The 13,235-nt window shown below is 37.0% G+C and overlaps 1 protein-coding gene across 3 annotated transcripts in view; it reads left to right on the top strand.

Moving 5' to 3' along the window:
- The window catches only part of EPC2 (enhancer of polycomb homolog 2), a 110,000-nt gene that overhangs the window by 65,432 nt on the left and 31,333 nt on the right, over positions 1-13,235 (top strand). For all 3 annotated transcript variants that reach the window (XR_014829045.1, XM_021076083.2, XM_021076082.2), the window contains exons 3-4: positions 1,663-1,808; positions 8,434-8,640. Coding sequence is in view for 2 of the 3 variants with exons in the window: in XM_021076083.2 (XP_020931742.2) it covers positions 1,663-1,808; positions 8,434-8,640 (353 nt within the window). In the remaining variant the exon portion in view is untranslated. The remainder of the gene's footprint in view (positions 1-1,662; positions 1,809-8,433; positions 8,641-13,235) is intronic.

Genomic DNA, 13,235 nt, shown 5'->3' with positions numbered 1-13,235 from the left:
AAAACGAGTGCTTGCACCTGGGGTTCCTTTCCCGGAAAACCTTGCACAGTTCTCAGCTCGTAGCAGGTTGCATTTCCTCCTCGAGCCCCAACACCAAGTTGTTCCTTTACAGTTTGTGTTGTCTCAGTATCCACAAACCAGTAATTCCATTCTGTTGTTTTTGCGCATTTTTAATGCATCCCTTGAGGTAGTAGCAAGCTACTCTGAGTGGCTTAATTTGCCATCTAACATAGCACTTACCATTTGTTTGTATTCTGATAACAAAGTTACATAGGTTTTCCTTAAGCCTGTTACTTTTGGTGTATAGTTTGGCATATAGAAGTTTTTCATTTTTGAGGAACTCATAGCAGAAATGTCCATACTTTTTTATATTAAGGTAAATTATAATGGTCTGTTCTAAATATTAGTGAGTAGCTCTTGCTGATTTTTGTCAGTTTATAAAAAGAAGCAGGTGACTTCAGGGCCCCAGAAATAAATTTCTGGCCGAATTCAGAACTCACCTTTGCAGAGCTAGTTGCAGAGCTAGACAATCCTTAAAAATTATTTCACTTTTTAAAGAACAGACTTTTTGCTCACATCACTTGAAAGAATATTTCAAGCAGTATCTCTTGATAACCTGCCATATTGGTTGTTCTCTTTGTTAATGGGTGATAAAGCCTAAGAGATAGCCAAGAGAAGAAATTGTACCCCAAAAAGTGTAATTTTGAAAATTGTGCTTTCCTAGCAGTTTTTGCCAATCTCTCATACTCCTCCTCCTCTACTACCTTCCTCCATTTCTTCCGCCCACCCTCTGTCTCACCACAAGTCTTATCTTTCTTTATGTGAGTTTGGGTCATTTTAAGGCTCCACATGTAAGTGAGACGATATATTATTTGTCTTCTCTGCCATATTTCACTTAGCATAATGCCTTCAGGTCCATGTTGCAACTCTCAATTTTTTTTTTTTTTTTTTAAGATAAGTAATCTGTCAGGCCAGTACCTCTCTCTCTCTCTCTTTTTCTTTGTTGTTGTTTTTTTTTTTTTTTTTTTTTTTTTTTGGTTTTTTTTTTTTTAAGGGCCACACTTGTTGCATATGGAGGTTCCCGGGCTAGGGTAGAATCAGAGCTATAGCTGCGGGCCTGCACCACATCTGCAGCAACTCGGGATCCAAGCTACATCTGCAACCTACACCACAGCTCACGGCAATGCCAGATCCTTAACCCACTGAGCGAGGCCAGACATGCATCCTCAAGGATCCTTGTCGGGTTCATTAACCACTGAGACACAAAGGGAACTCCTCCATCATATATTTTGTACTTGAATTTACCTGGATTCTTAATTTTGTGTCATAGCTTACTTTGCTGTCAAACTACCCTGTAGGATAAATATGTATCATCTTTTTTTATAATTGCTACTTTATAGTTTATATTTTAGTATTTTTTTCGACCTTTGATTTTTAAAATATTAATTCTGCTTGATGTTTTTGCTGTTCTATTAAACTTTAAATCATATGTGAAATAAAATTTTATTTTTTCAACTGAACCTCTAACACAATTTTTTGATCTGCTCATAAGCTCTTCTTTGGTCAGTGTTTTATATTGTGGGAATATTCTGTGGTTGAATATAAATACTGTATAACTCCATAATTTCTCCTGAGTTTGAAGAATTGTTTTTTCTTTTCTAGCTTTCAATCTAGACAACGAGCAACCAGATTATGATATGGATTCAGAAGATGAGACCTTACTAAATAGACTTAACAGAAAGATGGAAATTAAGCCTTTACAGTTTGAAATTATGATTGACAGACTTGAAAAAGCCAGTTCTAATCAGGTACTGTATGTTGTAAAAATGTCTCTTGTCTAAATAGTTAATCTAATTAGCAGCTTTATTTTGCATTTTCTTTAGACCTAAGTATATTACATTTTACTATTTCTTAAATCTCTCTTCCTAAGATCCTAGAATTTCTATTTATAGTATTCTTGGAACTGAATACTTAAGCATACTGTCTTTGAATAAGAGTATAAAGAATACAGTTCTGATGTTTTTCTTGTTTGGATATAAGAATAATACTAGTTTCAATGTTATATTTTCTTGATCCTTTTCATAGAGCTGTCTTTTTTGTGCTTCAGTAACTAAATTTGCTTAGTTTGGGTCTCTTAGGTAGACATCTCATACCAAATCTGTTCTATTGCTCAGATGTGTATTAAGGTGCTCTTACCATTTAAAATGTACTTTAGTTTTACTTATTTATATGTTAAAATTTTAAGTGAGTGAAAAATTACAAAGTAATAAAGCATTCTCTTTAATAGATATTCTATGTATAGTATAGAGAATTTTAAATGGTATATTCCATAGGAGTTCCTGTTGTGGCTCAGCAGTAACAAACCCAACTAGTATCCATGAGGATTTAGGTTTGATCCCTGGCCTCCCTCACTGGGTTAAGGACCCAGCATTGCCATGAGCTATGGTGTAGGCCAGCAGCTGCAGCTCTGATTTGGCCTCTAGCCTGTAAACTTCCACATGCCACGGGTGTGTTGCTAAAAAGACAAAAGAAAAAAAATTACTATTCCCAAGGGGAAAAAAAAATTAGTGAAGATGTCAAAGAATTCTGAATAGGGACATTCAGAATAACTTTAAAATTGCCCGTAGGGTAAAACATCATATAACCATTAAAAATCATTATTTTGGGACTCCCCTGGTGGCTCAGCAGGTTGAGGATGTGACATTGTCACTGCTATGGTGCAGGTTCGATTCCTGGCCAAGGAACTTCTGTATGCTGCAACTGCAGGTACAGCCCCTCCCAAAAAAATCATTATTTTGAAGAGTATATACTGCCATAGGAAGTTTCTTTTTTGTTTTTTATTTTTTTTTTAATTTTTTTTTTTTTTTTTTTTTTTTTTTTTTTTTTTTTTTTTTTTTTTTTTTTGTCTTTTTGTTGTTGTTGTTGTTGCTATTTCTTGGGCCGCTCCTGCGGCATATGGAGGTTCCCAGGCTAGGGGTCCAATCGGAGCTGTAGCCACCGGCCTACGCCAGAGCCACAGCAACGGGGGATCCAAGCCGCGTCTGCAACCTACACCACAGCTCACGGCAACGCCGGATCGTTAACCCACTGAGCAAGGGCAGGGACCGAACCTGCAACCTCATGGTTCCTAGTCAGATTCGTTAACCACTGCGCCACAACGGGAACTCCGGAAGTTTCTTGTTATATAATGTTAGATTTCAAAAAGAGACACAGAATTGTTTAAGTGGAAAACACTAAGGTTTGTTTAAAGAATTTTTGTTTCTGGGAGTTCCTGTTGTGGCTCAGCATGTTAAAATTTGACCAGCATCCACGAGGATGAGGGTTCGATCCCTGGCTTCGCTCAGTGGGTTAAAGGATCCAGCATTGCCATGAGCTGTGGTGCAGACATGGCTCTGATCTGGCATTGCTGTGGCTGTGGGGGTAGGCCGGTGGCTAGAGCTCCATATCAACCCCTGGCCTGGGAATTTAATGTGTTGTAGTAGGTACAGACCTAAAAAGACAAAACAAAACAAAACAAAAATAAAGAACAAGAAAGTACGAAATGCCAACAAATAATTGTTGATGTACCTGTGTGGTATATTAATATGCTAACCTTTCTTAGTTTAGTAAGAAGTTACCAATATAAATAAATAAGCTTTTTACAATAGGCTGTTAAAACTTTTGATAGTTTACCTATACAAATACATTATTTTCCCCCAACTTCCAGTTTAAGTCCTTTAAATCCTGAGCCATTACCAGCTCTACAGAACATTTCCCAAACTTTTCCATTATAAAATGACTTGGCTGCATATTTAGCCTTTCTACCAGTCTTCCTTCCCCCACCCCCATTTTTATGGAAAATAATATCTAGTATACCACTCAAAAAAGTACATTAAAACTAAATTTTGTAAAATTCAATTTAATTGGTTTTTTAAAAGATTGTCTTTTTTTAAATTGAGAATGTGTTGTAATTATCAAATTAATACGCATTATAATTAGTGCTCATAGTTTTCCTAGGATTTTGATCATTTGCATCAGATAGTTTCAGTTTTTCTTCCTTATGTGCAAATTTTCCCAGCAACCCTAGGCTTGATCAAACTTTTGATATTTCTACTTTTTTCCATGATTGCTCAGAAATTTTCATGGTGGTTGAAATTATATCATCAGAAACCTTCAGCTGTCTTTTCTGTAATTTACTTTCTTTCATTCATTTATTAATATTTATTTAGCGCTCAAGTGAACAAGTGACAGAAGTTCTGCCCTTGTGGAGCTTATCATCTAAGTGGATACAGGATAAACAAAAAACATGTAAACAATATAGTTAACTGTCCACTGTAATCAGCACCATTCTATTTTAATTCTCTTTGCTCAGTGACAAGCTTCCAAGCTCTAAAACAACTAGCTAGGTTCTCAGAGCATGATAGAATCTACTTTTTGCAGAGAAGATGAAAGTGGAAGCTTTGTCATAGGAAGAAGACAGTGGTCTGATTAATAGAACCAAGGATTAAAGATAGCAAAGGGCTGTCCTTATTCCAAGTGTCTGATGTGGGGGATTCATAGATTTTCTTTATTTTCCCTTTTGGGGGGCCAAGATAGTACTAGATCCCAGGGCGAAAAATTAAGTTTGTGGTTAAACCAATATTTGTTAGTTAATAGAGAAAGGCATAAAAAACAGACTAAGGCAAAAGCTTCTCCTGCCATTTATTCTGGAGTCTATTGCAGTGAAGTTATTATTGAAAACTCCTGTTGTCAACAGCTGGGATTATTTTCAGTTTCCATTCTTTTATCTTATTTGAGCCCTCTTTATTTCTTTAAACTTTCATCAACCTTTGGTTTGTTTGTTTCCATAACATTCAGTGGCTTGTTGTGGTATCTCAGTTCCCAGACCAGGGACTGAACTCAGGCCTTAGTGGTGAAAGCACTGAGTGCTTATAGCTAGACCACCAGGGAACGCCTACCTTTGGTCTTTTGAATACATCTCATTCAATTTTGGTTTTCTTATTATTTTTATGATCATTCCTTCTAATTTTCTCTTACTGACTCCTTTTCATTCACCCGTACAGACATCTAGGTTTCTTAAAATTCCATTCTTGGTATTCTCATCCTAAGTATTTTGGGGGTAATACCACCTCACTGAGCCTTTCTGTGGGTATAATAATATGTATGCCTTTAGCCTTCAACTCTTTTTCACGCTTCAGGATTTTTTCCTCTCTTTTTGTGTTGCCTGTTGACACCTCCATCTGGGTGTCATAGACCTCTCAAGTTTAACCTTGCCAAAACTTAACTCTCCTACCTCTGGATAATTTTGTGTTATATTCATTATCTCTTCAGTGACTTACAAAACTCAGAATCTTTTGAGTTTTTTAGATCCCGTTCTTTAGTCCTCAAATTTCTAACTCTTCTTGTGCAACTATATCATTTTGTCTTCAGTAACCTCTTCTCACATTTCTTGAATCTTTTTCTCTTTGCCCAAAAAATGTACCAAGAGTACCTATATCCAAAAGAGCCCTTTCACATGAGCCTGCCTTTCTCAGTACACTACCACCCTATGTCTCTCTATTTTTGGTCACAGTTAAGTTTTCAAAATCAAAGCCATTTTGTTTACTCTTTACTCCACTTTAGTTTATTGAAATTGCACTGTTTAAGGTCACCAATGGCTTCCTAATTGTCATCCAGCAGCCTCATTTTAGTCTGCGTCCTACTTAATATCCCTGTAGTATTGGATCTTTTTGCCCTCCACATTTCCTGATTCTTCTCTCTTCATCTCCTCCTCTTGTTGCCATTTCCTTTGGTTTCTGTCCTCAGAATTTATTCTTGTACCATAAGCTACCAACACAGACACTTTTTTCTTCGAATATAAAAGTAGTAGGATTCTGATTTTGTGTATTTAGTTAGGTGACATAATTTGTGACTGCTTTATCTGTAAATAGTTCTTGCCCCCTCAAATTGATGCTGTCACCATGATATTAGAGATACATTGATACTGGTTGCCCTAGAATAGCTAAAGATCATCTTTACAGAATGACTAAATTAAAATTATCCAATAAAATAAAAATAGGTTGTACAACAATATGAAAAAAGAAGTTGAGAAAATACAGCTAACATAGGAAAGTAATGTCAGGATGTTTAAACTATGTATTGAATTCTTACTACCTCAGATATAAAGAGGGTAGTTAACTATCAGACAGAAGGACTTACCTAGTAGGAGCAAGAAGCACCAGAAAAGAGAGTCTGAGGCAGTGTTTTAATTCCCTGACACCTACAGGGGAATAGGAAACCAGTGTTATTTTGATAATTTTATTATATAAGAAACTCACCACTGCTCTGCTAATTGATGCAAAGAGACTATCTTCCTCCCCACTCTAAGGTTAGATTAAGTTCTTGATTTAATTAGTGAAGGTTATATAAAATTTTATCAGAAGCACATGACCAAACAGCTGAAGTTTTTCTTGGTCCCCAGAACGCACATGAGAACTTACCAGTGATGCTGTGATGCTCTCAGCATGTGGTGGAGTTTTATTAGATCCAGAAAACTCAATTCAAATAAGAATCTTTGTAGACTTTGGAGGTTTACATCGCCATTTCAGAGAACTTCAGCTAATAGTGGGAAAGTGTCCATTTAAAATTAATTGACGTCTAGTCACTAATGATGGAGCATGATAATGTGAGAGAAGAAAGACTGTATATATGTATTTGTGACTGAGTCACCTTGCTGTACAGTAGGAAATTAACAGAACACTGTAAATCAGCTATAATGGAAAAAATAAAAATCATTATGAAAAAATTAAAAAACAAAATCATTATAAAAAAATTTTTTATTAGATGAAATTAATTGATGTTTGAAAATGTTGGTTCTTTTGGTTTGGTCTCATGTTTCAGGCTCTGACTCTCCCCTTTAAAGATGGAGTTACTTAGCCTTTCAGGTGCAGTTAAGCTGACTCCAGTGAAACTTTGAGTAAGCGAAAAAATGGACACTTAAAATTTTATTGCTCTAAATTTAGTTCTCACATGGACTAGTATACTTAGATTGATGTTGTCAGTGTATTCTCTTCTGTGGTCGAGCCATTTTGGCAGCCAAATTATAATAAGAAACAAAGGGAGGTTCCCTTCATGGCACAGTAGTTAACGAATCCGATTAGGAACCATGAGGTTGAGGGTTCGATCCCTGGCCTCGCTCAGTGGGTTAAAGATCCGGTGTTGCAGACACAACTTGGATCCCATGTTGCTGTGGCCACATTGCTGTGGCCTTGGTGTAGGCCAGCGGCTACAGCTCCAATTAGACCCCTAGCCTGGGAACCTCTGTATGCCACGGGCATGGCCCTAGAAAAGACAAAAAATAAATAAATAAATAAGAAACTAATTAGCCCTAGTAATCACTGTAATAAGACTGGAAGTCTAAATGATGATTGCATTATTGCATGAAATTATACCAGTATGAGAAATGAGATTATATTAAAAAATTATTTAGTAAGTTATGCTTTCTTCAAATGAATTCATACAGCCTGCAAATCAGATTGTATGTTGATCTTCCAATTTCAGTGATAAGAATTTCTCCTCATTTCCAAGTTTTTAGGAGATAGCTTGTTTTGAAAATAAACCTTCATCACTAAAGTGATAAAAGTAGAAAGATGTGATAACATCACTTCAGCAAGGGTTCCCAGCCCTAAAACGCCATAATTTTTTTCTCAACTTCACTGTAAATTGATATGTGTAACCCCTCATCCATCTTGCGGCACATGGAGGTTCCCAGGCTAGGGGTTGAATCGAAGCTGCAGCCACCGGCCTGAGCCACAGCCATGGCAATGCAGGATCTGAGCCGTGTCTGCAACTTACACCACAGCTAGTGGCAACACCAGATCCTGAACCTACTGAGCAAGGCCAGGGATCCAACCCTCATCCTCATGGATGCTAGTCGGGTTCGCCAACCACTGAGCCACTGATGGGAACTCCCCTTTTACAATTTTAAAGGAGGCATGTTATATTAAACTTCAATATGTTAGAAAATATTCATCTTTCCTTTTGGAAGGAGGTAAAAAGAAACTACCTGTATCTTCTAGTTTCTGTTGAAAAAAACACAGAAAGAAGCTAGTAGACTATTGAAAACTAATAGTTCCTCCAGTGTGTGGAATCACAGAATATTAAAATTCTGAGGAATTCTGGATATCTTCTAGTTCAAGACTTACTTGAAACATAAATCTATTGTTGTCTCCTAAATATTGTTCATCCAGGCTTCTTAACTATTTTGAGTGGTGGAAATCAGTACCTCTTATGGCAAATTTTTAATTTGTTATATTAATAAATTCTTTGTTAGATTGAATTAAATTGAATTTTCTGCTAACATGGTATCTATTCATAATTGTTAAGACTACTCACATTTTTTCCTATAAACATAGTTTAATTTTGATTTTTTTTCCCAAGCATTGTAATTGACAACATTTTTAATTTTTTATTTAGCTTGTAACACTTCAAGAAGCGAAACTGCTGCTAAACGAAGATGATTACCTTATTAAAGCTGTCTATGACTACTGGGTGAGAAAACGTAAAAACTGCAGGGGACCATCCCTCATTCCTCAGATAAAACAAGAGAAAAGAGACGGCTCTACCAACAATGACCCTTATGTTGCCTTTCGGAGGAGAACAGAGAAAATGCAAACTCGAAAGGTAATATGCAAATTAAGTTTAACTGAGTGTACCTCGGTAGTACTTAAGACCAAAATTTTTCTCTGCTAATACCTTGAATAATTTTGAATAATTTGAACATAAAAGGAAGTTAATGACATTGTTGAACTTTGTGTTAGAAATCCTGTTCTTTAGTAGCTTCTGTCCCCCACTTGTTTGCAGTATTTATTTAAAACCTATGAACTTTATAAATCTATTGGTCATACCATTTTAGGCTTGCAGTTGAAATCATATGGGGAAATTTGTGTTATGAGGAAAACTCGGAAGTTTTGATCTCTTCGGTAAACTCTACATTCTGTACCTATCCTCTGTTTGGGAAACTTAAGAGTTCCTTTAAAACCATATTCTAAATCATGCATGTGAAAATGAACTTTACTCCCTCTACTGAAGGGTCTTGGGAAATAAGAAAGGTTCATTTTCAAGTTTGTTTTGCCAGCAGTCATAAGTAACAGAGTGGAATCTTTTTCTCCTTTTCTGAGCTGTTAGTTATGTCAGATTTCAAATTGACAAACTTGTCCCCATCTGGCTTTCAGAAGTATTGTGAGCCAGAATTTTAAGAGAAACAGTATCTCATGCTATGAAAGGATATGGTGTAGAAGAAAGCATTATTTCAGAGGGGTAGACACTGCCTTTCTCGTAGGTAACAGTAAACACCAGACGTGGTAACGCATTCTCTAACATTGCAACATGTTAGGAACATATAAATGTAAAAACCATGAGGAATTATAATTGGAGTCAAAGCATTTTCTGTGGATTCCTGTTTCTCCTAACATTGAATGCATGTCCTTGTCAGCTGTTACATAACAGCTGTGAAGCATAACAGCTGCCAGGGATAGTACATTTTAGGGGAAACTCTCCAGTTAACGACCAGAGCTTCTGTAACTTCTTCCCAACTGCAGATGACATTCCCTAACCCAGGTTGTTTTCAATTTGGTGTTTTGGTTCTTAGCTACGGAACTATTAGATATTTTATGAAGATTTAGTGCCTTGTATGGAAAAGGCTATAACAAGATAAGTTTGCAAATACAGTAAAGCTTTATAAATGTGGACATAAGAAAGAAGGGGTTTATCTAAACTATTGAAAAACCTGAACTTACAATTGCTTTTTAAAAGAATTATAATCGATTCAGATGTATCGCAAAACATAGACTTGTAGCAGTGTCTTTTGAAGGAAAAGACTTCTCTTGGGCTTCTTTTAGTGAGTGAGTGTGAAGTACTTAAAATTAGCAATATTTATTGACATATAAACAACATTCCAAATGTTTAAATATGTTTTATCTTTAAATAGATTAAATCACCATTTTCTTACCAGCGTATTTTGAGAATTACTAGAAACAGCTTCCTGTGTTTAGGCATTTCTCCATTGCATAATAACTAGGCCAGCACTTTCCTAGAACTCTGATTCCTACCCTTTTTCTTTTCTTTTCATCTTCCTCTCCAGGGTGGTACATTTTCTTTTCCAATTTTTTTTTTTTAATTCCTTTCTCTTTTCAGTTGTGGAATCAAAGACCATTCCCCTTCATGCATGCTATTGATACTTAGAAATATCTATGAGTTTCAAAATAAGAAAGTTGGGAAAGCAGTAAAGAATGAACACAGTAGGTGTTGAGGAGGTAGTCCGGCATTGGAATATATGAAAAATGAGGACCAGCCAACAAAAGTTCTCTGTTTCCTTTTCTGTTCCCAGACTTAAAGGACTGTTTGCTCAGAAGTCTAGAATTTATTATTTATTTGCTTTTTAGGGCAGCACCTGCGGCATATGGAGGTTCCCAGGCTAGGGGTCAAGTCGGAGCTGTAGCTGCCAGCCTATGCCACAGCAACTCAGGATCCCAGCCTCGTCTGCAACCTACACCACAGCTCATGGCAACGCCCAATCCTTAACCCACTGAGCAAGGCCAGGGATCGAACCTGTGTCCTCATGGAGGCTAGTCAGATTCGTTAACCATTGAACCACGACAGGAGCTCCTAGAATTTATTTTTAATCATTAAACTGATGTTTAATTTGGGAGTGCTTAAGTACTTTAGGACATTCTTAAATGAGATAGTGTTAAGGTACCAGCATGCCTGAATGCACTGACTGGGAAGTCTTGAGTCAGCATATACACTTAAAATGTTTAACTCCATAGGTAAAACTGTTAGCATTTGTGCCTACTTTCCTATGTGCGGCCCAGATAAAGCTAGGTAGTTGGTTAGGAGAGGAAACTCCCAGGGTAGTGGTTCTCAGTCTGGCTGTAGGTAACAATCACCTGTGAGTTAGCCTCAATTTTAAAAGATCTACAATTAATTCTAAAGTACAGCAGTTTGAGAACCACCTCCCTAGAGATTTGTCAGTTGGTCAGAGCTATAATACATAACTGGAATCGGAAAACAGGAATTTGCTCTGAGCAGGATAGTTGTGAAGAAGGGTCAAGGGAATGAGTAGAGTTGAATACAGGGAGTAGGGCCATCTTAAAAGCACAAAAAAGAACATAAGGTTTTGTTTTGTTTTCTTTTGTTTATTAAAATATGGTTGATTTACAATGTTGTTTCAGTTTCCGCTATACAGCAAAGTAACCCAGGCATGCACATACGTACATTCTTTTTCTCACATTATCTTATGTTTTTGAATATTGATATAGCTAGAAATAGATATGGATCTGTGCATGTGTATGTAGGTAAATATATTACAGACATTTTTCCTCGCTTTGTTCGCTGAGAGGGTGTGGCGGCAACTACAGTAGCTATGGGCATGCCTAGCATGTAGATCTTGAATTTAAATACTGTTTTCTATTAAAGGGAACCAGAACTCCTTAGAAAAATGGTTGAATCCAGGTCTGGGGCTGGGAAAGCATTAAAAATAAGCTTGGAAAATTCTCCTTTGCCAGAACATAATAATGGGATTGAAGAATGTTGGAGCCATGTCAGAAGGCCTCAGGAGCCAACTTAAAAGTTGACTCTGCTGATCAGATCTGGGAAAGTTTGTGTGTTAAAATAAGTAATGGGATATAACCCATTAAGTAGCCAATGAGTCCATACCGATATGAATGGATGGATGGGTGGATGGATGAATGGGGTGATTGATTGATTGATTGAAGAGAACCCTTTTCCTTACCTGTAGATTTCCAACTTTTTCTTTTTTCTTTTTTTCTTTTTAAGGCCACTCCTGCAGCATATGGAGATTTCCAGACTAGGGGTCAAAACGCAGCCCCGTAGCTGCTGTCCCACGCCACAGCCATGCAACACCAGATCTGAGCCACATCTTCGAACTGTGCTGCAGCCTGCAGCAACACCAGATCTTTAACCCACGAAGCAATGACAAGGATTGAATCCGCTTTCTCACAGACACTGTTTCAGGTTCTTAACCTGCTGAGTCACAATGGGAACTCCAATTTCCAACTTGTAAGTGTCAATGGAGGGAGTTCCCATTGTGGCTCAGCAGGTTATAAATCTGATTAATATCCATGAGGATGCGGGTTTGATCCCTGGCCTTGCTCAGTTGGGTTAATGATCCAGCATTGCCATGAGCTGTGGTGTACAGACGAGGCTTGGATCCCGTGTTGCTATAGCTGTGGCATTGCAGGCTGGCAGCTGCAGCTCTGACTTGACCCCTAGCCTGGGAACTTCCATCTGCTGCAGTTGTGGCCCTCAAAAAAAAAAAAAAGTCAATGGAATGGAGTTTAAAAATCACTATTTGGCAAGTACAATAGTGTTAGTTGTTTCTGGCAAAAGTTAGAATTAATGGATACGAAACTAATGGGGGAAATTTAGTGAGAAACAAGGTGATTTGACTAGAGAAACCTGACAAACACCATCTTAATCTACCAAAAATACACGATCTGAATTTAATTGTGGAAAAGCATCAAAGAAATCCAAATTGAGGAACAAATAATAAATGGCTTTTGCTCTTCAGAACTGTCAAGGTCATGGAGTTCCCATAGTGGCTTAACAGTAACCCAATTAGTATCCATGAGGATGCAAGTCGATCCCTTGCCCTACTTGATGAGTTAAGGATCCAGAATTGGCTGTGGTATAGATCGCATATGCAGCTCAGATCTGGCATTGTTCTGGCTGTGGTAGGCTGGCAGCTGCAGCTCTGATTCTCGATCCCTAGCCTGGGAACTTCCATATGCCTTGGATACGGCCCTAAAAAAGACTAAAAAAAAGAACTGTCAAGGTCATGATCACCATGGAAAGACTGAGGAACTGTTCCAAGTTATAGATTGAAGAGACATGACAACTAAATGCAATTTTAGCCCTGAATCAGATCCTAAACCAGAAAAAGAATTTATTTTTATTAATGAATTTTAATAATTATTATTGTTCCACTAATGTCCTTTATAGCAACACTATATTATCCATAGGTAAAAAATATATATAACAACTATATTTCTTGCTATGAAGGACATTAATGGGACAATTAGTGAAATATAAAGTCTGTAAATTAGATAGTTTTTATATCAATACTGATTTCCTGATTTTGGTGATGGTACTGTGATTGTATAAGACTATATCAGTTTTTAGAAAATATATGTTAAAGTATTCAGGGGATAGAGATATCTTCAACTTTTCTTGAAAAATTTTTGAAATACCACTGCTAA

This window comes from Sus scrofa, chromosome 15 (assembly GCF_054392235.1).
Source record: "Sus scrofa isolate SSC_HxYL_T2T_F1_AM1 chromosome 15, Sscrofa_HxYL_maternal_Yorkshire_Landrace_v2.0, whole genome shotgun sequence".
Lineage (NCBI taxonomy): Eukaryota > Metazoa > Chordata > Mammalia > Artiodactyla > Suidae > Sus > Sus scrofa.
This window is presented reverse-complemented; position numbering and strand designations above follow the sequence as displayed.